Below are 27,949 nucleotides of genomic sequence, written 5' to 3' on the forward strand. Positions count from 1 at the left end.
TCCTTTTGACGCGGGGCCTTTTTGACTCGGGGCCTTTTGCCGCGGGGTCATTTTGACTCGGGTCATTTTCACGCGGGACCGTCTTGATCTGTCCCCTTTTGAAATGGGGTCCTTTTTGACCCGGCGTTTTTGACATAAGGCCTTTTTGACTCGGCCTCTTTACTCGCAAGGATCTTTTGACCCGTGTCTTTTTGAGGCGGTGTCCACTTTGTCCGTTTTTTTTTTACATAGGGCCCTTTTGTCTCGGACTCTCTTCTCGCGATGATCTTTGATCCGGGCCCCTTTGACGAGGGGAACATTTTCACGCTGTGCATTTTCGACTCGGGCATTTTTGTCGCGGGGCCACTTTTGAACTTGCTCTTTTGACGCGGGGCCTTTTAAAACCGAGCCCCGTTTTGACTCGGGCCTTTCTATCCTAGCCCTTTTTCGGGCCCTTCTGACATGGAACCATATATATATATAACGCAGCAGTTGAAATGCGTGGGACAGGGGGGGTATGAGTAATGGATTATCCAGGGTGCAGTAAAATTACTTACACCACTTTTCATATCTCTTTCCTTCTTTTCCCTCTACATTATATCTGGAGATGTATGTTCTGACTAATAGGTTAAACTGGCGATTTTAAAAAGTAAGAGGAAAATACGCTATCAATGATAAACTCTGACTTTTAATATATATAGGGCAATAAATCAAAAAACTCTATATCGGTCTTTTGCCCCTCCCCCCGTTCGAAAAAATCCTGCGGGCGTTAGTGATTATCGTGTTGGTTAATTACTGTATTATATTGTGCTATACATGGAATAGATACTTCTGTGTTTTATTTAATAAGAAGAACCTTATTTACATTTATTACAACCCTTGCTTGACGACAGCGAAACATACGTTCAGCATAAGGACAGTGAGACGAATGAAATAATTCACGCATACATTTAGGACTTAGAAAAGTGTCCTGCGAACATGTCGTGTTAAATTCCTGAAGAGTGAAAAGCGCTAGTAGCAGTTGTCAGCAGTTATTAACTTAACATATAAGAGAATAAAATGAAAAACTGAGAATACGAATCTTTTCAGAGATGATAGTGTACTGATGCTTCAAATCTTTTCCTTTGCTCCCTATATCTACGTTATTTCCCTAGTCAAAATAAAAACTGTTCAAAATTAATCACAATTTCTTATGCAACCATCCCTTCCTTGGAGTACTGCGCGGTCACATACCCGTCACGGCGATGTAAAGGCACTTTTGGCGACGAGGATACAAACAAGGATGCTTCTTATATTTTTTCAATCAGCATAATAATAGCATCCCCACTCGAACTCGTTTTTCTTTACGACAATTCAATTTCCCACACAAAACACAGAACATGGATATTTAGCACAAAATCTTTCGCTTCCTTTTAACACAGAACGGCGCTGCAATCATACCAGAATTGCTGGGAAAAAATGCTATAAAATAGAGCAGGTTTTATCGACAACAAATGCTATAGCATGGGAAATGATATAGCATTTCTAACTTTACACGGTAGGATATCGATGATACGATTTTTGCTACGATAAATGTTTACGTCTAAAAATAGCCTAAGTAACCGTAACTAACAACCAACCAAAAAAGAATAACTGGTTGATAACATCTTATTGGATTTTTTAAAAACTACTTTGTGGGTTAAAGAACCTTGGGAGCTCCTTGTATTCCTAGTATTAACTATCTTCGTTTGAAGAACATTTGTATGGATTTCTTGTTCCTACGTTCAGTTTCCAATATAACGTTCGATCGCCTTTTCTCCATTAGAGATTACATTTATTAAAATCCTATCGTATCTACTGTCTCGAGATTTAGTACAATATTTATACAAACTTCTGAATTTTTACGACCAATGATTACAGAGATCTGATAAATGACAAGTATATATTCCACACTCTCCCCATCTCCTAGGAATATATTTTTGTAAAACCCAGTCTTGGCTACACATGAACCAAGAATGACATTTGTATGAATTTCCACTTTCTTATGAACATACGTTTTGAAGATCTAATGATTGGTGTTAAAATGTTCAACTCTCATTTTTCTTCTTAGGGACAACTTTCACCTAATCTAATTTAACCATAGTCTTGAGATCAAGAGTAATATTTACACAAACTGTCAAATTTCTACGTCAAACAGCCCTGGAGGTCTGATGATCAATGAAACAGATAGTGTTCATTCCTTTACATTATATAGGAATTGAATTGATAAGACATTCCCGCAATTAAACTATTTACAGATCTGAATAATTCTACACTTTTCAAAAGCGCTAGAGTTAAAAGTCATAAAAGTATCTGCCATCACTCTTAATAAGTAGACTAAAGTCTTTATAAAATGTAAAACCACAAACAGCATAAACCTTTATAAAGCACATTAACAAAATAATTTTCTTCGCGGTTTATTAAATATTAATTTTTAAATTATTTTATCTTCATATTGCATCATTTGCAGTACTCAACACTCTAAAGGTCATGGCTTGCTGCTGATATACACAAAGCTAAAGTTTCAAAGTATTTTTATTTCTTTGAGCAAGAAAATATGATTCAGATGCTCTCAACTAATGGAATTGTTAAATGTTTGTACGAAGGAACAATGATCTTTAACAGGAAGGAAATACTGTCGAAGAAATATATGAAATACGTACATTATGAAATGTACGTAAGCTAAACGAGACAGAGTTCTCTAAGCGAGCCGGCAACTAAAAAATTCACTTAACCGGTTTATTCTGTTAAAAAATTCCTTAAATATATGGTTTCTGTTGGAACTCTCAACTTGCTTCCAACATACAATTATAATCTTTCACTTTTGTTGACAAACGATGCATCACAACTACTTGGAAAAGTCCATACGAAAATAAACCTAAAGCTGAATGTCATTTATCATAATGTATTGCATTGCTGTGGAGAACGTTCTCAACGTTTAAATTTCACAAAGTGCCATAAGCGCAAGGGAATGAAGCGCCCAATCTTCAACTCTTTCTATCGGAGCATTTTTCACAACAAAAGGTTCAAAACATCTTAAATTGTCAGCTTCAAATTTTGCTACATTTCGTTCCTCGGATGATAAATACACGTCCCTGTATAGCAAACGTAAGAAGTCAAAAACGTGACAAGAACAGCAGTAAGGATTGTTACTTACATTAAAGAGAACAGTAGAATTTGATTCTTCAAAGCCTGAGTTTATTTTCCTCATGTTCAAATCAATAGATTTAATTTGATTATTCTGAACATCAACAGTTATATTAAAGGATTTGAATCTCAATTCACTTGACGGAATAGCTCTGATGATATTATGACTGAGATTGAGGTAATTTAAAAACGTTAAATCTTCCCTGAACTCGGAACTAATTGACGAAATTGAATTATTGGAAAGATCTACGTATCGCAAATTTGGAAATTTAAGGTAAAAATTTAATATGTTGTTGTTTGCTAAATCCAAGAACACAAGATTGGGGAAAGTTTCAATGGCGGGAAAAGTATTGAATTCAATAAAGTTATTTCTTGCAGATAGTTTTTGTAATGGTAGCTCTGCAGAGATTGCAGTACCCAATTTGTATAGTTTATTATACGACACATCGAGATTTACTATGGTGCTATCTTTTTGTAATATTTCTTCAGTGGTTGTAAGTTCGTTACGACTTAAGTCAAGGTTTTTCAAATATCGTAGATGTAAAAGTGATGTCGAAATAGTTGTCAGTCTGTTACCGCTTAGGTAGAGATTAACTATTCTATTGGTTCCAGAAAACATAAATTTGTCCAATTTCGTTAATTTGTTATAACTTAAGTTTAATGTTCGTAATTCTGTGAGATTTTGGAAAGTCCATGAATGGATTTCTTCCAATACATTATCGCTTAAATCCAGCACAGTAAGAGCAGAATTATAGCCTTCAAATGACGTATTTTGATGCGCATTAGGAATATATGTAGTTTTAAATGCTGAGGGATGAATATCTGATATTGTGTTATGTCCTAGATAAAGATTCTCGAGATCTGTAAGATTGGAAAAATCGTCATATTGAATATTCGTCAATAAGTTGTTATTTAAAAACAATGATTCCAAATATTTATGTTGTCTAATGTCCTTTGAAATGATATGCAAATTGTTATTGCTTAGGTCAAGTTTGAATAAGTAAGATGGTATGTTTAAAAAATTAGAAGCAATTTCGCGTATTCCACAATTGCTTAATTCTAAATATTTAAGGTTAGGATTTTGTCTAAACACATTCTTACTGAGAACACCTGAAGGAAATATAAGGGGGTTATTAGATAAAACAAGTACTTCGAGATTATGCATTTTGTGAAACGTACTTTCATCAATATTTGTCAAATTGCATGACTCAATGTACAAATTCGCTACGTTTATAAGTGGCGAGAGAAATTCACTAACAGTTGTAAAATAGTTATTACTGATGTCCAAATAAGTAAGATTCACCATATGAAAAATGTTTGCAGGAAGCGTTTGAAAACGATTATTGCTAAGATATAACGTTTCTACATTCCGTGAACCATTAAATGTTAGCTCGTCAAGGGACTGGAGTTCATTTCCTGCTAAATCTACGTGCGTCAAGTACCGTAAATTATAGAAGACTAATGGAGATAAATAACGTAATTTATTATTTGCTAGACTTAAATATTCTAAATTACGTATATTGCTAAATATCTCTTCCGGAATTGTTGAGAGATTTGTATATTCTATACGGAGTTCCTTCAGGTTTTTCGAAAACAATGACTCAGGCAGCTGTTTAATGTGAATATTCACTATGTTTACTTCAAAAATATTGAACTCAGCAAGTTCTTCATCTCCTAATTCTAACACTACATTGTTCGATCCTGTACCTTCAATACTAACATATTGGACGTAACGAAAAGAAAATTGAAAGCGGATGAATTTAGAGAATACATCCTTTACTCTCGAACAGTTGACAAATTTTAGATAGTTAATGTTAGTTACTGTTATATTATAATAGGAACCAAGTGGTAAGGTGTCGTAATTACAAATGAAATCAACATTGGTGGCAGGATTCTTAGCATCAATGAAAACCGTGACAAAGTTTGGGCAATATATCTCCTTTTGTTTTCGTGTCTGATACTCTCGGCACTTGGAAGTTGATACTGTTATTCTTCTAATATCAGAGTAACATGAAAATATATAGAAAAGAACAATACAAAATGTAAATCGCATGATTAGAAAAATTCACTACTAACTATTTCCAGTTAGTTTTCTTTAACTGTATTTTTTTTTTTTAAATATTTTCTTTTCCTTGTAATAAACCACAAATCACTGGGTGGTGAATTTTCACATTTAGATTATGTCTGAATTATTGGGCAACTTCAGCTAACGTCGAAGATCCATTAACAAAGTACTGGCATCGATGGAAGTGATTATCTGAAATAAGAGAAAGCATATTAATCAAACTCTATTATTTTTTGTAGACATTGGAAATTTTATAACTTTAACTATTACAACGGAAAACCTAGAAATTCATTGGTAGAACGTCTTATACGTCACTTACGTTGATGTACAAGTTTGATGCAAAGAAGATTAGAGGCTGCAAGGGAAAGAGGAATGGGAAGACGAAGAACTACCTTCATGGGAGAGGTGAAGAACGGATGTTCATAGGTGGAAAGCGTATAGCTATCATTGCGAAGGATATCTCTGAACCACATGAGAAGACAAATGTTTGCCAACCATAATGTTAGGGAGATCAAAAAGAAGACTATAATTATTTTCGTAATAGAAGTCTCAAAACTTGAAGCCTAATCAGTGATCAATCTCTTAAACCTGAAATGCTTTGAAACAAACTATTGATGTGTTTAAAATATTAATTTCAGCTGTGTTAACTACTTAGTTAATTAATATGCTAGAGCTTAAAAGCACTAATTTCCTTTTGATAAACAATACGTGTATAATAATAAAAATGTGCACTGTACAAGCGACAGAACTTTCACTCCCTTACCTTTCACCAGTATTAAACCAACCGAAAGCAAGAAATTTAAATCTTGCAAGAGAACACTTTGTTTCATTTAAGAAAGAAAGTTAGACTTCTTTCTCCCTGTTTCCTTCTTTTCTTCGTGTTGCAACAGATATCCTGGAACACGATCAAGATTTGGAGAGCCATTTGCCCCACTTGTATGTCAATCATAAAGAGCAAGAGACTCCAAATACAGTAGCTTACACAAGGAACGGGGTTTTTGTCTTTTTCTTTTTACTCTCATCGTATAACATACTATGAAAAAAGATAAATTATCAAATTAATAAATATATACAATAATCATAAAATATGAACTTGGAATTTCGAATTCCTCCTGGATGAAATTCTGCGTACACCACTGCCTCAATGAATAAATAAAATATGAATACAATAGTTCCGTGTTTTAACTTCTATATCGTAAAAAAGAAACGGTAATGATATATGGGGCATATTTTTGTTACGCTTGCCAATCATCCCCACTGCATTGGTTTAAAATTAGTTTGAAATGAGGGAATGCATTTTATTCTTGGATGTGTTCCACCATAAACTTCGTTAAGCAAGTGTTCGGGTTTGGTGCAATATGGTGTATATATTTTTAGGTTTCCCAGGCATCACCACTGCTTGCAGTGGTAATAGGAGATTAATAGGGAGTAACCATGGATTTATATATATATATATATATATATATATATATATATATATATATATATATATATATGCACCTAGGTATTCTGTCATAAATTTTGATAATAAAATTTTCTTGTTTTAAGAATCATTAGCTGAAATACTCATTTTTTGCCTAAGGAGAATAAGGTTTGTGCTAAGTATTTGAAAGTATAAAAAAAGTGGAATAAATAGCGAAGAGCAGCATATTTGACATTGTCGTAGGCGTCGATGACTTCGAAAGCTGTGCATTTCACAGTAATATCGGTCGTTTTCGATTACTGTACTCACGACACAGGAGTGTCGTTTCAGATTTTGATAAAGAAAATGACGCAGGGGCAACATGCTCCACCGATATAAGGGTTTGATGTTTTTCATTAATATAAGAAGTGATCAAATGAAACCTGCTCAGTATCTCTAGTAGTAATAGTTGATGACTAAAATTATGTTTTGTTGTAGTATGTAGTTGCATGTATATTTGCGGCACTATTGTGATAATCATTGTGAAACTTTCTCTGTCTGCTGCAGTAAGATTTTAACCATGGCATTCACCATGCCAAATCCGTCTAAGTGCGATCAATGAGCCATCTGTTTGTTAAGAGGTTTCACACAGTCGAAGTGTTTCGTCAGATGAAAAACGTCTGTGGAAATTCATGTCCATCAAGGTCCATTGTCATGGATTTATCACGAACGTTTCTCTTATCTCCAACCACAACAAGCAATCTTCCCAGTCCCGGTCGGGGGTATGTTGTTGTTCGCCCTGTGTAAAATATCACTTACTCTTCCATGAATTTACACCATATACAGCTTTGGCCCGTCCTCGTTAAAAATTTCGTATTGTTATTAGTCGAGTGTGTATGTGTGTTTCGTTTCAATATTAAGAGTTCATTTATCTTTATGTGTCTTTGTACTTTTTTAAGCAATGAACAAAAACCGCTTAAATTTTACATTATGCAAAAGTCGGCAGAGGGACATTGATTGTCATAATACGTTACACCAAATGGTTAACAGTATTGCCAACTCAACACAAAGTTGTATTTGTTTTAATGACTACGTCAGGTTTAACATATTTCAAATCTACATCATCTACATCATCATTAAACGAAAACTTATAATGTTATACATTTTATTCAGTGTTCCTAACTAAAGACGCTACACTATCACAAACACCTTAATTTTGGTAGCCTCTACAGCACTAACAACGCAAAAGAAGTAGGTGAGGCAGAGCACGTCCGAAATATCTAGTGTCCAATACTATGAGGACACTAGTTTAAGTGTTTTCGATTACACTAGTCTACAAGATTTTCGCACAGAAATGAAAATACCTGATTCTAATAGAACTTTTTGCGTAGAATTCGAATCTGCAATCAGTTTTTCTCAATCACCCTCAGATTCTCCTGACAAAGGGATTTTCGGGGAATTTCCCCTCAAATTTCCCTTTCTTAAAAACATTTTCATACCTATAGCTCGGGTACCCTTAGGTATATAAACACACAAATTATATTGTATGTTAGCTTGATTTATACTTAGTAAGCCCTCTAAGTTTCATAAGAATCGCATTATTCTTTCTAGAGAAATAAACATATTTATATAAAAATATGCTATGTGTACTATTCATTTTACCATATTCATTAGTGCAAATAAAATCATATAACTTCCACGAAAATTACAATATAATCACGGTTTATACCTCAACATATCTTCAATGATGTATACACCATGTCGCCATTTTTGTATGAGGGAATTTCTAGAGGAATTTTGTGGGAAATTCCCTCTAAAAGTAGTTTATAAGATTGTTTGTTTCTACTTGTTATTTATACATCGTGATACAGAACCAGGAACTGTACTAAAACATAGTTTTATGTCTACTTAATAAATAATGTTAATTTCATGTGAATCGCATTATTCTGTCTAGAGAAATAAATTATTGTGTTTATTTATAGGTAATAAAGAATATACTATGCAAGACTTTTACCTAAGACAAAAATCTAATGTCGACGTATTATTGTCGGCACATAGATGGATACTCAAATACAAGCACAAATAAATGCATGCTTTCTGTGGAAAATAAGTCTCTTTTTAATATTTTGATTTGGCAACAATGCATAAAAAAATTGATGACTCACGTAGCCTGATGACTGTTAGTAGCGTTGAGTGACGGTCCAAGCTGGACATGTTTTATATGTGGCCGCGTGTAAGTTGGTGTTTGTGCATTGTGGAGTTCGAATAGATTGTGTTGTGCGGTGATGCAATGAGTTAGATTACGTTTGTGCTGCTTCATGATTGATGGAGTGTAGATTTGTGTGTGTATGTGTAAGTGATACCTTACAGGATACAAGATGCGGAGGAAGTGTGTAAATCACCCGGACAATTTCTGTTATGTATGTGGGGAGCTGACATTTAAATCGCAGCGTCGATGTTTTACTCCACTTGTGTGGAAGTGTTATCAGTTATATTTTGGTTGCTGTGTAGGAGACAAAGATAAGAATTGGGCTTCTCACTACATTTGTTGTACTTGCGTGAAACGTCTGACTGGGTGGGAAAATGGTGAACGAAACATGGACTTCACAGTATCGATGATCTGGAGGGAACCAAAAGATCATTCTTCAGACTGCTACTTTTGTATGACACAGATAAAAGGAATAACCAGTAAATCTAAGCACACAGTGCAGTACCCTAATTTGCCATCAGCAATTAGGCCAGTTCCACAAAGTGCAGTATTACCTGTACCAGTACTTCCTGCTCATCTTATGGTAAATGAGAATTACGTACTTGAGGCAACTACTGAAGTTTCAAATGAAGAAGATGATCCTACCTATGTAGGAGCACATCTACATTGGATCCCCATCTGATAACTCAGGGTGAACTAAATGACCTCGTACGGGATTTAAAACTCTCCAAGATACAGGCAGAACTTCTTGCTTCTAGACTTAAAGGCTGGAATCTGCTCCATTGTGACACTAAAGTGTGTATTTTTCGAAACCGTCATACAGAGTTTCAAAACTACTATTCTTAAGAAAATTATTTAGTGCATTGTAATAATGTTTGTGCTGTGGTGGATACACTCGGACATGCACATATAAGTACAGAGTGGAGATTGTTTATTGACTCTTCCAAAACTAGTTTGAAGGCTGTCCTTTTGCACAATGGCAACAAATTTCCTTCAGTGCCTTTGGCTTATGCAACTAATATGAAGGAAACCTATGAAAGTGGAAGTTAGATTCTAAAAACTGATTGCAGATTCGAATTCTACACAAAAAGTTCTATTAGAATCAGGTATTTTCATTTCTATGCCAAAATCTTATAGACTAGTGTAATCGAAAACACTTAAACTAGTGTCCTCATAGTATTGGACACTAGATACTTCGGACGTGCTCTGCCTTATCTACTTCTTTTGCGTTGTTAGTGCTGTAGAGGCTACCAAAATTAAGGTGTTTGTGATAGTGTAGCGTCTTTAGTTAGGAACACTGAATAATATGTATAACATTATAAGTTTTCGTTTGATGATGATGTAGATTTGAAATATGATAAACCTGACGTAGTCCATTAAAACAAATACAACTTTGTGTTGAGTTGGCAATACTGTTAACCATTTGGTGTAACGTATTATGACAATTAATGTCCCTCTGCCAACTTTTGCATAATGTAAAATTTCAGCAGTTTTCGTGGAAGTTATATGTGATTTTATCTGCATTAAAACATCAAAATAGTGTTAGAAAGAATTCAGTATGGGAAATGCAAGTGGACTGTTTGCTGTGATTTAAAAGTTATTTCTGTGTTAATGGGTTTGCAGCTTGGTTATACGAAATATTGTTGTTTCCACTGTGAATGGGACAGCAGGAACAAAGCGGAACATTACATCAAGAAGGAATGGCCAAAGCGTGTATTAACTCCTGGACAGAAGAATGTTGTTTATTCCTCACTGGTGAGTCCTGATAAGATAATTCTACCTCCTCTTCACATAAAGTCGGGACTCTTCAAAAACTTTGTTAAGGCAATGGACAAAAGTAATGCAGGATTTTGTAACCTCAAGGAAAAATTTCCTGGGGTTAGTGACGCTAAAATCAAGGAAGGGATTTTTGTAGGCCCCCAAATAAGATGTTTGATTCGTGATCAAAAATTTGAGGATCTCTCAACTCCGGTTGAGAAAGCAAGTTGGTGTTCATTTAAATGTTTGACAGAGATTTTTTAGGAAACCAGAAAGCCCCAAATTACCGTGAAATTGTGAGTGATTTCTTGCAATCATTCTATGTCCCTTAAAGTTCACTTTTTAGACTCCTACCTGGATTTCTTTCCTGAAAACCTTGGTGCTGTTAGTGATGAGCATGGGGAACGTTTTCATCAAGACATTCCCTCCATGGAGAAGAGATACCAGGGACAGTGGAATTCACAAATGCTAGCTGATTACTGTTGGACACTCAAAAGAGATGTTCCAGAAGCCAAACACAGACGAAAGTCGACAACTAAAACATTTTAGTTAAGGTAAGTAAGTGTTAATTTATTAACAAGATACCACTCAATTCTTTTGTATTATTTATTAACTAGACAAAAAATGGTGACACGGTGTATACATCATTGAAAATATGTTTTATTTCAAATCCAATAAGGTATAAACCATGCTTATATTGTAATTTTCGTGGAAGTTGTATGTGATTTTATCTGCATTAATGAATATGGTAAAATGAACAGTACACATAGCATATTTTTATGTAAATATGTTTATTTCTCTAGAAAGAATAACGCGATTCTTATGAAACTTAGAGGGCTTACTAAGTATAAATCGAGCTAACATACAGTATTTGTGTGTTTATATACCTAAGGGTACCCGAGCTACAGGTATGAAAATGGTTTTAAAAAAGTTAAGAAAATTTGAGGAGAAATTTCCCAAAAATTCCTCTGTTACGGCAAAACTGAGGGTGATGTAGATAACTGATTGCAGATTCGAATTCTACGCGAAAAGTTCTATTAGAATCAGGTATTTTCTTCCGTTTGCCAGAGAAAAAGTATTTTTTTGTCGACTAGTGTTGTTAAAATACATAAAATTATATTACCTTGTGTTCCATAATTGCACCTAAGTTACAACCTTCATCGTATTTATGAAAGTGTCTTTTGTTTTCAGTATCATACCGTAATAAATAGGTTGTATTTATTTGCATGTATTAAATCTTAAATTATTGAAATTTTGTAACTAATCTAAAATACTAGTACGTCACGTGTATCACTAATGAACATTATCACTAACGGTTAATCACTCACAGGTGTAGCGTCCATATCATCATTCGTACAATGGCTACAACCATTCTCACATGAACTGTTGCTACTCTTTCTATAAAGGTAACCAAGGAACGGTGGCGGATCCAGGGGGCGATCGGGGCGGAAACTTTCTTATTTTATATATAAAACTAAAACCAATCCCAGAGTTGGCAGCTCTTAAAAGTAGCTCTATGTAGCAATATTACAACCCACCGCCCCCAGAACTCCGTTCTGGATCCGCCCCTGCCAAGCAAGTTCTGTTGCTTTTTCACCCACCACCTTCGAACCTAGATATGTCACCTAACACGTATCTAGAATATCAAAAATAGTCCCTATCACCATTGACGACCTTCTGCTAACGTTCTGGAAGACCTTGCATTCAATCTCGGTAGAACTTGGTGAGCCGTGAAGCGAAGAAAGTATCAACTGCATTTTCCACCTCTACTAGGGATTTGAACTGCCGTCCTCTAAGATGATTGTCCAAGGAATAGAACAGACGATCATCGGACGGTGCAATGCCCGCAGAGTATGGCGGATGCAAAAGTGTTTCCCATCCAAGGCGTAGAATGGTGTCTCTGGTCATTCTAACCACTTGGGTCTTAGCTTTGTCCTGTAACAGGAGTACCACTTTGTGATTCAGAAGTGTTGGGTCCAGAGTTTTGAGTTTTTCTTGAACACAGCTCAACTGCTGACAGTACACAGTTGTATTGATGCTCAAACTAGCTGGTAGCAGTTCCTGATCCACGATGTCGCGAGCATTTCACCAAAAACACAGGAGGACAATCTCCTGGTGCAGTGCTGGTTTCGGCTGTTCTGGAGCCGGTTCGTTAGATGCTAACCAATGATGACGGCGCCGTGGAACTTTGCACAGGACCCACTTCTCATCACTTGTCAACACTCTATCCAGAAATGGCTCCTTCCTCAGACGAGAATGCAAAGAAGCATAGGTGTATGCTCCCGTTGCCTTCTAGCCCGGAGTCAAATCATGTGGGACACATCGACCCAAGTTGTAGTTCTTCTCAAGTCAATGGAGGTGCTGCCGAATAGTTTCTCCACTCACACTGAATTGTAGTCCCAGTTTCTCACATATTTGGAAAATGTTCGCCTCAGTTGCTGCCTGAAGATCTACATTTGTACATGTTGGTATTCCGACACATTGTGCATCTTCGAGTGTTTCGTCACCGTCCTTAAACTTGTTAAACGACCGCTGCACTGTCCACGCAGTCACGACCAGAGTTGGCGTGGATCAATGAAAACTTGACCCACGACCCACTGACCCACCACCCACCGTGACCCACTGACCCACCACCCACCGTGACCCACTGACCCACCACCCACCATGATCCACTCTGACCCACGACCCACCATGACCCACCACCCACCGTGACCCACTCTGACCCATCACCCACCATGACCCACTGTGACCCACCATGACCCACCACCCACGGTGACCCACTCTGACCCATCACCCACCATGAACTACTCTCATCCACTTTGACCTACTCTCACTCACCAAAATCCATCGTCACCAACTCTGAACACGATCCACGGCCTCTTCTGAACTGACTAAAGAGTTTACACTTGTAATAAAACAAGAGTGCGAAATTATCACTAATCGGAGTTTGAATTTCTAGTCAATCGCTCAAGCACAACTCTGTTACAATAACGGTGGATCTGACCTTTACGATATAAAATGGTAAAGTGTTTGTCAGTGAGGAAATTGAAGCAGTTCGAGGTGGGGGGAAATTAATGTGTGCCTAAAATATACTTGTACTAAGAGAGTATTCTTGCAAGTGTTAATTTCTGAACGCAATCCAAAAGAAACTTCTATTCGCAAGAAAATATCCCTGTACAATATGGAAAAGGTTATGGTTTCTCAGTTCACAGTATTTTTCTCACAAAAAAACTTGAAAAATCAGTTTTTCATAGTGTATAAAGGTGGTCTGGTACCTTATGTGAGAGCATTTCCATAAAGCATGCTCATAATTGTAATTTGTGTAATCACTAAAACACCACGTTAAATATAAGTTACAAATATGCATAATTGCAATTATTATGAATATTTATTCAAAGTAGTTTGCCTAAAGCAAAGAAGAGACTTACTAAAAATTAGGTACAAAGTTGAATAACATAAGTAATTAGCCATTAGTAATACAAGTATACATTTTCCGTAATTCGTAATTTTCCACCTTAAAACAAATCTGAAATCGGATTTATTTCCTATTGGTAACTTTTTCGTGGTAAATCGTCCGCAGCGGAATGATGTCCATCCTTCAGCCAAGAAATAACTAGCTCGTCTATTTCGAGCTTGTCTAGCGGTGGGTCATTAACATTGATGAGCAACAAGTTAGACAATGTTTGAGCACTTAGTCTATTTCTAATATGTCACCTGTAAATTCATAAGGAGAAATCCCCGTTTGCACTCTGTCGTGGAAATTGATAATACTTCTACCCGATTTCTGCAACTTCTCATCGACAATCTACTTGTTAGACTCAAGTCTGATAACGATTTTTCTTGGTCAGGTTTGAAATACTCAGCAAGAAGTATCATCTCTCCATCACCATACAACATCTTTTCCATATCGACCATGTCAGTTGGCAATGTCGACCCAGGTAGAACAGAAACTTCATCTACCACACCTTTGATAGGGAATCTTGTGAATAAATTATCAATTAAAGCCTGATAAACTGATGATTTCTTATTTGCTTATAAATTTAATTTTTGTAGTTACACATGAAGGTTTGATACCATTACCAAGTTTCCTCCCCCGTCTAGAAAGCGAAAGGGAACGAGGTTCCTGGAAAGTGTTCAGAGGTGAATGGGAATTTCCCTCCTTCTTCCCCTTCAATTACCACACTGCTGTTTGCCATGTGCCAAATTACGATGAATTTCAATTAAATTATCATAATATAATTATTTCCTTGTTGAATTATCAATACTTTTCAGTGGAAAAAAGGATGAAATTTCAAAGTTCCAAATCAAAGTAAGTAGACCAACATAAAGGAAAAAAAGTGTAAAATTTTCCATACAATTGTGCGTACAATCCAACCTTAAAAGTTCCGTGTAATTAAGCTTACAGTGCAAATTTTATGCCTATTTTTCTTACAACTTTATGGGTTGATTGCCCTGTGCTGTAAGCGCTCCATATAATAAACATAAGCTTCAGCAATTATTATAACAGAAAGCAATGGATATATGAAGGCAAGCACTGTATTTTTTGTTTCTGATTTTTTTTCTTAAATACCATCGATCGTTTTCTATCATTTTTACTAGAGGTGGGCACGAGTCGAGCTGAAACTCGACTCGAATTCGAGTCGAGTTTCGAGCCGTGTGAAAGGTTGTTTTCTCGAGTCGAGTTTCGAGCTGAGTTATTGTTTTTGAGATCGAGTTTCGAGTCGAGTCAAGTTTGGTACATGCCTCGCTCGTTTAGCTCGTTTTAGCTCGATTTGAAATCATGGCCTGATTAAACTGTAAAGCGAAAGCCATGAGAAATGTAAGCTGTACTGTCGAATACTTTTAGTGTTGCTCACGAGAGGGAACACTGCTTGCATCTCATCTCGTCTCAATAACGAGAGCACAATAGATTTTTTTTAAATAAAAGGACAGCCTCAAATGTCGTGAGCACCAATATATGTATATACTGTAGTTTTTACCATCAAGGATGAGACCTGCACGGTCGTATTTCTGAACCCAAGCAGAAGCCCAACCTGGGTAGTGATGTCAACGGGCTCGGCTCGGTTCAACTGAGCAAACAGCTCGAGCCGGCTCGGTTGGAATGAACCATCGGCTCGGCTCAATTGAGCCGATGGCCTGAGCCGACTCGTTCGGGATGAGCCACCGAATCGGTTCGGTTCGGCCCTGGTGAGCCATCGGTTTTACAGGTGAGGTGTTGACTCGGTTCATTTCTCGGTTCGGCTCGATAGCAGATGAGCTGTGAGCCGTGCCACTCGATCCGTTGACAACCCTAAATACGGGCGGAGCACCGCGGTGATTCAGATAACTGCTAACTCCAGAACAGAAAAAAAAAAAAACAGGGTTGCCGGGATATTCCAAGATGGATATAGGCCTATACATGATGGGTATCATGTAACCCCTCTTTAATCAAATTGATGTGGGCATCAATTTATCTCCTGGTATACACCTTTATGCTATAGCCGTGTTGAAGCAACTGTCACGTTATGAATACTCGTAATTAATTAATTAATACATAAAATTTACCATATTTTCCAATATTTTATCATATATATCTCGAATACCCCTCCAACCACAATTATCAACATTAATTCTCCTTGCCTTTATATATGTAACTGTGTATAGCTGTGTTGAAATGGCTCCCATTATGAATGATTAATAAAAGGGATAATTCAAAATTGATCACTTTTCTGGATATCTTATCATAGGCTATGTGGAGAAATTACTAATTTTTCAGTATTAACATATTGGTTTATTAGTCTGTTTTTCTGTTAGTATCAATCATTATAAAGAATTCTAGTGACAAAAGAAATCATACTTAACTTTAAATTATCTTCATAATACTCTTTAGTAATATTCCTATATTGTCTTTAGCTTTATAATTTTCCTATGGTATTTTTAAATTCCTCATATTTAGAATTTCTTGCGAGAAGAATAATCGTCATCTAGTTTCTACATATTATTATTATTATTATTATTATTATTATTATTATTATTATTATTATTATTATTATTATTATTATTGTTAACAATATTATAAAAAGCCTATTCCGGATAACAATGTTATTATTTGTATATTATGGGCAGCTCGTGGAAACATAATTGTATGCCACATTTTCTGACTTTCGAGTAAGTATGAAAAGAAAGTTCATCATTCCTATGCAATTCGATACAATGACACATACCAAACAAGTTTCCCTTGTGGTTCAATACCAATCCGGTCCACCTAATAACTTAATTTTACCAGAAGTGACAATTATCATGATGCTCGCTTAAGTTTTATGTCCCACGGTTTTGCCGGTTAGGCTAAAGGAGACGGTGATGATGAGAGATGAATGAAATGGTGGAATGAAGAAAGTGTGAGGAAACGGGAGAATCCCGAGAAAACCCACGAGCACGGTGTTTGTCCACCACAAAGTCCACACGGCGCGAGCTGTGATCGAACTAGGGACCCCAAGCACCGGAGGTGAACGCTCTACTACTAAGCTACAGCGCCCCCCCCCCCCCACACACACACATCATGGTAAATAAAGTGATGACTTCGCTTCTTCATATTTTGTATGGCCGGAAATTCTCTTTTATCTTATTCATTGGAGGCAAACGTTCTTACAGATTTAGACTGGACTGCAACTGAACACGTGTGGTTTATTGTTCAACAGCCCTGCAACTCTGCAAGTAAACAAGTTACCACGAAACGGAATCTGTAATCAGAGGTCCCTCCCTACAGAGGTTCAGACTTTTCTTTACTGAATAGTTTTAAGCTCTTTCCTTTTTTATAGGAGGCAATAAAAATAGGAGAAGAACAATATTACTTTTCTGCGGCAGTGTGTCATTTATTTGAGCAAAGCTATGGTAGTCAAAATTTGCAGACACTCCTCAAATAACAGGAAGAATCGCACAGCTATTTACAAAGGCAATCGGGAAAACAAGTTCATTTCTCTGCTTTCACGAAAATATTTACGTGTGTGACACTTTGCGTGCTGAAATTAATAATAATAATAATAATAATAATAATAATAATAATAATAATAATAATAATAATAATAATAATAAGAAGAAGAAGAAGAAGAAGAAGAAGAAGAAGAGGAATAAGAAGAAGTAATAGTGTCATTGATAATAATTGTATTGTGTATGTATAATACTTGAAGAGAGTACTTGAACTACACACACGATTAGGCTCGATTTGGCTCAACTCGAAACTCGAACCAAATTCGAGTCGAGTTTCGAATCGAGTTGGAGGAAATTTTTCGTGCCGAGTTCTCGAGTCGAGTTCAAACATGTCTGTTTCGAGTCGAGTCGAGTTTCAAAGAAAACTCGCTCGAACTCGCTCGTGCCCATCCCTAATTTTTACAAACCAACTCACTACCAATTTTCCATATATAGAAAAGTGCCCCTCCCCCACATAAAGGAGAATTTTAAAAATGCTAGGACACATTCTGTTTATTTTCAATAAAGAGTTAATACACTGAATTTCAGCTCCGTAAGTTTAACGGGTTGCGAGATACTCATTTTTTTCCGCAAAAATTTGAATCCTCACTACCTCCTTAGGATATTATGCATTATAATAAAAGCAATATAACATCCCAATTTGGATTAAGGCCGAACTATATACCAAAAGTAATTTCATTTGACTTGGCAATTTGACCGTGATGATCAGGCACACATAGTTACATGCATTTTTTTTATATATTACAGTGATTCAAAAATGTATTTTTTTCCAGTAGTTAGCTCTAAAAACTCACAGGTCTCGAAAGCCAAGTTGTAGGGTAAGTCCTATTGCTATTATTGCAATTAAAAATATCAATATCCAAAAGTGCCTGAAGTTCTTTTTTCACTTGGTTAGATATACTCACCTCAGGTAAGTAGACAGAAACAAGTGGAAAAGGAAGGGAAATGAAGGTCTTGAAAGTAAAACAGAGACAAATTTACCAGTCTTCAGAAGATACTCTCTACAATGCAGTGAGCAGAGAGGGTCGGTAGACCATACTGAGTCGGTGGGTCGCAGTGGGTCACGGTGGGTGGTGGGTCGCAGTGGGTCATGGTGGGTAGTGGGTCGCAGTGGGTCACGGTGGGTGGTGGGTCACAGTGGGTCACGGTGGGTGGTGGGTCACAGTGGGTCATGGTGGGTGGTGGGTCACATTGGGTCATGGTGGGTGGTGGGTCGCAGTGGGTCACGGTGGGTGGTGGGTCACAGTGGGTCACATGCTGTTGACCCACGACCCACTGACCCACTCAGAAAACTTGACCCACTTGACCCACTGACCCACCGACCCACTGACCCACTCCAACTCTGGTCACGACACCCTCACCAAAGGCCTAGCATATCTTCCGCCTCGCTGCAACGGCGTTTACCTGAGTCTAAACTCGTATAGCATGCACGTCCATATGATACTCTGTAGAGGTCCCAGTTCACTGTCCTTACACAAGTTCACGGCGTAACTGAACTGCCCCAACCGGTTATGGTATGTTGGATATGCCCAGACCTACAAGTTACCCTCGCATGATTTCTATTCGCATTCAACTCATAGTGTGAGGGCCAATTGAACACAGACCTTCATAAAAAGCGACAGAACTTTCTTGTTTATCTTTATAAATCATTTTTAAACATGGATTGTAATGATATAGACTGAAATAGTGATATGATCAATTACTATCCGTAAGTATGCTGATTGCTTTTTTTTTTTTTTTTTTTTGTATAACCACATAAAGTGAAATGTGTATTGTGAAGTCTAGTACAAACAAGATCAATGACCTGAAAATTATTCGTAATTATAGAATATTTTGAGTATGAAATAAAATTAGTGGAATAACACAGATTAAGGACATAGTGACAGCTATTTGGATAATTTACAATTAAAATCTAGTAATTTACAGGAAAAGAGTATTTGTAAAATCTAAGCAACGTAATTTTAGATACGTTACAACTCGAGTTAAAGCGTTATCATAGAAATCGCATAATTAATATATATACCCTATATATATTAACATGAACAACATTAGGCTGTAGTCATGTATAGTGGGAATTTTCGAACAGGACTATGGTACACGAATCGGATCTTTCTTTGCATTTCCTGTTAAGTTAAAAATATATATTAATAGTATAACAACAAACCATCTAATTATGAGTGCTTTAGCTTAGAGTTCAAGCAACTACTAAACAGTAACTCTGTTTACGTTTGCAATATTATATACCATATTAAAATTACTGAATCAAAATTTTCCCGGTTTTATTTAAATTTAATATCCGAAGAAGAGGGTGAGTACGCCTTAAGACTTGATACACTCTCGATATGTACGATACCAGAGAAAATTCGACGATTCATGTGAAATTACTGTTGAATGTATATCATACATATAATAATATTTAACATGTCATTTATCTAATTACTTTTCTATCTTTATCCAGTTTACTTTTGTTTCAATACAAATATTTGTTTTACTGTGATGTTGAGAATTATGTTTGCTTTGCACTTAGGTTCTTAGCTTATGTTGTTTGGGAAAGATACGGGCGATCAGAATGGCAGCTACAAAGTTGCGACGTCACATTATTTCAGTTCATTGGTCGTGATCAACTACGAGTTGCTTCAAAATACTACGAGGAAAGCCGAGGGACAACGACCGTCAAGCCGCAATTGGGGCCGCTTTTTTCAAGGCGTCACTCCCGGAGCATTGCAGGGATATGGTACGTCATGTGAAAATTAAAAAGGACAACCGAATAAATTTACGGTCGGATGGAGCACGCCATGGCCATGATACCCTATGTATGAATTAACACGTTGGCCGCCATGTACATAAATCTGATGCACAAATAGTTAAACAATGGTTTACAGTTCACATCCTCCAGTATTAATATATTCAACTAGAGCGCTCTGTTTGTGTTAATCGATCGACAAGTACCGCTTGAAGAGTACACAGAAACACACCAGTCAGAGCCAAACAGAGCGCTCTGATGATAATTCGAGCGCTCTGATTCGCGCTGTTTGATGATAATTAGAGTGCAAATTATGAAAGGGGGGAAAGGAGATCTTCCCCTTCAATGAAATTTTAATTCTCGCGAAAAACTAACTTCAGTATCCCTCGCGGGATATTTGTTACCCCCAAACCATGTTAAGTGATAAAAAAAAAGTATAAGTAAAATTATACTTATAGGCTATTTTTTAATTTTTATTTTATTTATTTATTTTGTCCTCTCATGTGATTTTAATCTGAGTACATTCTGAAACGTAAGGTGCGAACAAAATTCACTCTTGACTTTTAGTTTTATACTCACAGCTAGCACAATGCATTCTTTTCCCTTGTTTTTACTGTCGCACAGTTCAACTATTTTCTTGTGCCTATAGGTCTAGTTGTCATTTGTAATCGTATCTTCATACCTTTCAGTTCGTCGTCAGAGGTAAATTTGGACGACAATATTGTATTACTTGCGTATAATTAAATCATATATGGATTGGCAAACGCGCTAGCGCAAATCCCGGGTGGGGATAAGAGGGACATGTCCACTCCAATCTTGGAACTGGGGGGACTGTCTCCCCAAATATTTCGATTTGAAATGTGTTCTCTGGAGAGACATGTGATGATTTTTGTCCGATTGTTACAAAGGAAAGTGAGATGAAATTGATGTCCTCCAAGAATAAGCTTCAAATCTGCCCGCTTTCCAATGTTGAAGGCAACTCTGCTCGCCTGATCCTCCACAGCATTGTTCTTCAACTTCATAAATATTTTGAACATCGCTTTAAAAAATATGGGAACTGTCTTATCCGTCCCCTCAATGTTGAAGACAGATTTGCTCCGCTGGGCAAACATCTTATGTTGTACATATACAATGTAACATACTTTCAATCTTATGCTTATGCTTATTCGGAAAAGTTACCTACGGTTGAATCAGGGAGTGTATAGTTCATATAGTTATTGTTGCTAAATTGGTCGTTTTAGTAAGTTTCTTGTTAATGATTGTCGTCAAATATTCATATAGTGTAGAGGACGTCATTGTCTCATTTTTAATTACTCTATCTTCAGCCGGGGGAACGCAGGCACACCTCCTTCCCCCACTTCCAAAATGATCTATGGTATCCATCACTTTCTAAAAAATTACATTGGATAAAGATAAGGGCGCCGATTTCTCTGTAAATTTGGGGCGACCCACTCAGACGCAGAAGGTGTATATATGAGGATGTTAAGACAAATTGCATTCAAATTATGCCAAATATTGGATATTCATAAATACACAAGGGGGGCCACATGAGCTTTTTGGGGGGACCGGTCCCCCAGGATCGGAGCCCTTGGGCAAAGATAGGCACGGTGGACTGCGTTATGTCATGCGTCTCCCTATTTTTCCAAATCCACTTTTACCTCTGATCTTCAGACCTACTGAGCTTCATTTTATCCTCCCTTTCAATATCAATAGCTTAATTCGCACACTGGATGACATTATCAGGCGGGTTTCATTTTCGTTTTTTATCACTCGAACGTCAAGAATTTTCAGTAACCTTGAACGACTACGATGGACAGACAATAGTTGTCAAAAATCTTTTATTTCTTAACTTTTGTGAACGTTGAGGATGGTCCTAATTGAAGGGCGTAGGGGAAAACAATGAACACCCTCATTTCAAAAACAAGGAGATGAGTATAGAAGAATGATGATAATATTCATAAGAGCTGAACTGTGGAAAGATTTCAAGTTTGAAACAACAGCTTATTTAGCATAAAGAACGTTACTACTGCTTAATTAATGCCATCACTCACGTTAATTCAGTCAAGACAGCTAAAATTTCAAAATTTAATAATTTGACTACGCAAATCGTTTCTAGTACGTGCCTACTCTAAACTGCTCAAAACTGAACGTTACTGTTAGCTACATAACGTTGTTATTTAGGTTCTAATCGACTCGGCCCGAACATGTTCAAAATGGAATAATAGGATTAGAAACATCGTTTCTAATACGTCACTACTGAAAACTGCTAACTAAATAATGTCGCTATCTGTGTTCCAAATGCCTCAGCCAAATTTTAACTATGTGTTCCGGCCAACTTGATGTGAAATTTCTGACATTTCAAATCTAAATAACGGCATTATTTACATAGCTGAAACGTTGAAATTCGAGCAGACTCGAACAGGAACGTAGCAACAACGATTGACTTAGTCAGAGTATGAAATGCTGAAGTTTTTCTGGCCAACTTGATACATATCATAATAGAATGCATGCAATGGTATGTCGTTATAGCTAGAAGACGTGTACTGTCATGAAACATTCCTCTCTATCTATCGAAATCGTGACCAAATTTGGGCAATATATTTCTCTTTCTCCCACTGATTGATATCCCTGACATTTAGAATTTTTTGGTATTGTGCTTGAAATATCAGCATACATGCAAATATGGAGAACGCTATGACACATAATGTTCATATAGTAAGGAACTAAATTATTTTCTTGGAAGTACCTTGTACGTAGATAGATTTCTGAACTGTGTTGTTGTGTTGGTAATAAATTAGAACGTATGAAGTAGTAATGGTAGATCTTCAAAATATGTTGTAGACAAAATTTTTGACAAACGCAAGTCCTTCTCGGAGATTTTATATCGGGTATTGTCAGTAGCGACCTACACATACAAATAGTGTGACGAAATTATGTCGCACTTCAAATATCTTGGAATCGAATTATACAATATAGATGGTCGTCAAAAATTATTTAAAAAAACATTCATCCCAGCAATGAATCGACATTTGTTAATAATGGAATGTATGAGTTTCAAATATAAATAACTCTCACCAGCGGCGCAAATCTGTCTTCAACACTGGGGGGACGGGTAAAACCGTTCCCATATATATATATATATATTTTTTAAACGATGTTTAAAATATTTATGAAGTTGAAAAACAATGCTGTGGAGGATCAGGGGAGCAGAGTTGTCTTCAACATTGGAAGGGGGGGAGATTTGAGGCATATTCTGGGAGACATCAATTTCGTCTCACTTTCCTTTCTGACAATCGGACACAAATTATCACATTTCTCCTCAGAAAACACATTTCTAATCTGGTTATTCTGGGATAGTGCCCCCCAGTTGCAAAATTGGTGGGGACATATCCCGCTCATCCCCACGGAATTTGCGCCAGTGACCCTTACTGCTTCATTCATATGATCCCAGATCTCATTCTTCACACCTGAGCATTTGAGATAAATGGATAAACATCTATACCTCCTTCTGAGAGATCGTACATTAAATCCTGTAAATGTAAGAATTTCTAAGAACAAAGACACTTAAAATAAAATTTACTGTTACCCCCGCCCTTCATTAATTTTCTCGTATGTACAGAGCAAAGTAGTAAGAGTAGTTCTTCAAATGGGTTAATTTATTTTGATGGTGAAAAATTTGTATTCTACAAGCTCTCCCTTGCAGCTGAAATTTACAATGCACACACTTGCTATGCTAATAGAAATACAAAAGATATAGAATTTTTATATGCATGGTTTATTTTCGATTGCCGAAAATGGGTTCTGCTAAGTAAAGTTGCCACCATCCATTTTGTTTTTGGTATAAATTGTGTATAAATCCTGAACAAACGAAAATTTTGTGAGAACAATCGTGAACAAACGATCTGCATGGTTTAATTTTCAAATTTGGAAAATGGGTTCTGCCAGGTTTAAACACATACTTTGTTTGGCTTCTTTCTTTCACACTTTTCTTGGTAATGTGTGTGTGTAGGTTTATCTCGGTATAACAAACGGTTCTGCGAACTCGAAATATTTTAACAACCGGTTCGCCTGAACCGGTGCGAACCGGCTGAATAGCACCACTGGGTATTGTATCTGACCACTGTATTACTATCTGAAATAAAAGAAAATAAATTAGCTAGTTGCCCTAAGTGTATTTGAAATTGATTTATTGTTAATACTGATGTTTTTAAACTAACTGAGTCTCGAACTTCGAACTAAGTGGTTTGCTACTTATTAAAAAAAAGTAAATAAAGACCTTTTAGCTGCCGTTTGTCAGCTAGAAGCAGATAGACAATGTCTATGAAAAAAAGAAATACATTAAAATTAAACGTAGCTTACAATAAGTTGAATCATTACATTTTGCTGCCAATTTGGTTGACGTATGATTTCCAAACTGTCATACTCTGAGTTTCGCTTGTTATTCTACCCAACAAAAGTACGAAAAACGACAACTACTACGCGGCTCACTTAAGAATAGAATGCAGCTTTCCACGGGTTCATTTGTCACAACTCGATTTTTGTGTTGTTTGTCCGCATATTTTAATTGCAGATTTATTCAATAGATAATAGAAAAAATTGCAACTCAAAAGAATAAAAAATAGACTTGCCTTTAAATAACGTATGGTTTGTTTAATTAAATAATTTGATTTAACTTCAAGCATGGGTATAAGATTTCTTTCGCGAAGCCCTCATTCATGCATATCCTATATATACTATTTACCATTTTTTTTTTTTAAAGTTTAATATCCCACAATTATGCAATGAGGCTAAAGAAGCAGACAATGATGAGATGGAATACAATGGTGAGATGATGAAAGTGGGAGAAAACGGGAGAACTGCGTGGATAACCATGTACACGGTGTTTGTCTACCACAAATTCACTTGGAGGGAGCTGGAATCGAAGCTCGGACCAGATATAGAATGGGTCAATGGGTCAAGATATATGAGTGGGTCAATGGGACATGAGTACACAAGACGTGACCCACTATGACCCACTATGACCAACTCTGACCCACCGATCCACTTTGCTCAGTGCATTGTAGACAGCAACTTCTGGACTTGTCTTAGTTTTACTTTCAAGGCCTGCATTTTTCTTCCTTTTCCATTTGTTTTTGTTTAGACCTACTTACCTGAAATAAGTAGGCTATATATAAGTGAAGAAAGAACTTCAGACATTTTTGGAAATTGATATTTGTAATTCTAATAATAGTAATAGAACTCACTACTTGGATTTAGAGAACTGTCAAATTATACATTGTTTTCTTCTTTTTCTTTACTTTGGTCTACTGCACCTTGATTAGAGACTTTCAAATTGCATCCTATTTTCCACTGAAAAATACAGTATCTGTAATTCAAAATGAAATAATTATATATGATAATTAGATTGGAATTCGTCATAATATGCCCCATGACAAACACTTCACCATTTTATATCGTAAAGGTCAGATCCACCAGTATTGTAACAGAGCGGTGTTTGAGCGATTGACCTCATAAATTCAAACTCCGTTTAGTGAGAATTTCACAGCGCTGTTTTGTTACAAGCGTAAACTATTTAGTCAGTGGAGAGGATGGCGTGGATCATTTGCCAGACTTGATGACGATGGCTTTTGGTGGATGGTGGGTCATGTGGATAGGACTGGATTACAGTGGGTCACGGTGTGTGTTAGGCCATTGTGGATCGTGGGTCAAGTTTCATTTTGATATTTATCTCTTCTTCAACAAGATCTGGATAAAAGTTTTATATATAATTAACGTATAAACACATAATGACATTGATTGTTGATTTAGTTTAGAGAAAGGAAATATATATAGGGGAAGGTCGAATAAAACCGGGTAGGTGGATAAAGCCGGGACCTGAGCTATATTAGTGTCACTATCTGTCGGCCAACGCATGGAATTAGTTGCAAACAGCCGCCCTGTCATTCTTAGTTTAAGAGAAAACTGAGTAAGTGGCTTCTTTATGGTTTGAGATGTGTTGAAGAATTTGTGTCCAAAAGTTTTAATTTGTCTCCCATCAATAATATACTGCTGTTCCTAACCACTGGAAGATTGACTTATGTAAGTATACAACATATAATAATAACTCTTCCTGCTGTTATTTCATGTTTTGAATCAGAATTTTTATGTTCTTTAAGAGGTGCTAGGCCTGTAGTTCTGAATAATAGCGTAGTAGGATAAAACCGGGACATCAACAGTCGGACAGAACCGGGTAGTACAGTGTAAATCTGAGAAGGTTAGATACAGTGTCTTAACTGTAAGGGATGGGCACACGAAGCTTGTAGCAATGTGGACGAATTAATAACTTTTGTTTGTCACTTTTGTTCTTAGATTTAACAAAATCGTGACCTAAAGTTATTTTCTCTATGTTATTAGTCTAATATAGTCTAGCAATCTATATTTTCCGTACTTTTCAAGCTCACATATATTTTTAGTTCTATTGATTCTTACTGTACTAGTTCTTGGAGTAATTACATATTTTTCCTGTAAAAGAAAAGTGTTTTATAATTATTTTATATATATCCGATTTTGTCCGACCTGATCGGACAAAACCGGGTTTCTGCATACTCTTTAAAAATGATTTTGGTCTCGAAATTTACCAGCATTTTCCACTGAAAGAAACATTTTTGTCAATAACAAATCTATTTAGCATTTGAAAACTAATTCAAGCTATACTATCCATATAGATGTTGAAGAACAAGCAAAAAGATTTTGTGGCCCGGTTTTGTCCGACTTTCCCCTACAAATACTAAGTTAAGATTTGTAAATGTATTTAAGTGAATAAATATAAAAATTGAGCTTAAAGGGGTTTTCTTGTTACTATTTCCTAAATATAGTTTGAATAAGACTCAAGAGCTCCTAGGAGGGAACATTCACGCGTACATACAAACCTTTGGTATTGCAACCGCTGCTTCTGCAGACCACGTATCGCTACTATCACACACGAGCTTTTCGGCACCAGACTAAGGTTTGTTGCTTACCCAAGACCAATCTGTATTGCTGCAAACAGCCGGAAATCACAGCACGTGCAAGAAACATTTAATCATGGTTATGTACTTAGATAAACAATATCTGGTTGTGTGCGGATGTTACACAGTCCCACTCTTGTGTACGATCTAGATTTTCTTTCTGGCAGGAAGTAAACATACAAGGAAGATAATTGAGTATGTAGCAACACTTAATTTCTTTTATGGAACACACGTAAAAAGATAAGGAGTACATATACAACACCTAGGCTGACCTGCCTCAAACGCAGTACATCGTCTCTTCTGGTCTAGTGGCTAGCGCATATACCTTTGGTGTTCGTGATACTGGGTTCGATGCCCGGTGGAAGAACACAAAAAATTAGTTTCATATGATACACTTTCACTAATCATGTGTCCCCTTTAGCCTAAAGGCCATAACCGTGGCACCTTAAAACAAACAAGTTCATTTATTTTCTTTTTGTAACGCTGTACAAAACAATCTGCATCACAACACAGATTGCAGTTCTTCTACTGTGGTTGGAGCAACACCAGGAAGTCCGCCTGTAGCCAGAATCTGCGAATGTTCCTTTAAATGTGCCAGACCTTTGCTTTCGCGTACATTGACCCTCACAGCTACAAAGCAAAGCACAATTACATTTAGATTTTTACATCGAGAACA

The 27,949-nt window shown here is 36.6% G+C and overlaps 1 protein-coding gene across 2 annotated transcripts; it reads right to left on the reverse strand.

The window, feature by feature from the left end:
• Positions 1 to 1,717: 1,717 nt before the first annotated feature.
• LOC145671926 (uncharacterized) lies at positions 1,718 to 27,312 on the reverse strand. 2 transcript variants are annotated; one of them, XM_081741137.1, is made up of 3 exons: positions 27,196 to 27,259; positions 10,933 to 11,113; positions 1,718 to 5,401 (listed from the first exon to the last, which is right to left on the reverse strand). In XM_081741137.1, the coding sequence occupies exon 3, from the start codon at positions 5,195 to 5,197 to the stop codon at positions 2,936 to 2,938; it is 2,262 nt and encodes a 753-aa protein (XP_081597263.1). In that variant the 5' UTR covers positions 5,198 to 5,401; positions 10,933 to 11,113; positions 27,196 to 27,259; the 3' UTR covers positions 1,718 to 2,935. The 2 variants fall into 2 exon arrangements, with proteins under 2 accessions (XP_081597263.1, XP_081597262.1); XM_081741136.1 differs by lacking the exon at positions 10,933 to 11,113 and having other exon boundaries at positions 27,196 to 27,312.
• Positions 27,313 to 27,949: the final 637 nt, after the last annotated feature.

Source organism: Thermobia domestica, chromosome 15 (genome assembly GCF_964235325.1).
Source record: "Thermobia domestica chromosome 15, izTheDome1.hap1.1, whole genome shotgun sequence".
NCBI classification, from domain to species: Eukaryota; Metazoa; Arthropoda; class Insecta; order Zygentoma; family Lepismatidae; genus Thermobia; species Thermobia domestica.

What these genes read in the sequence shown, in the direction of transcription:
- LOC145671926 (XM_081741136.1), bottom strand. Translation starts at nt 5,197, where the DNA reads ATGCGATTTACATTTTGTATTGTTCTTTTCTATATATTTTCATGTTAC.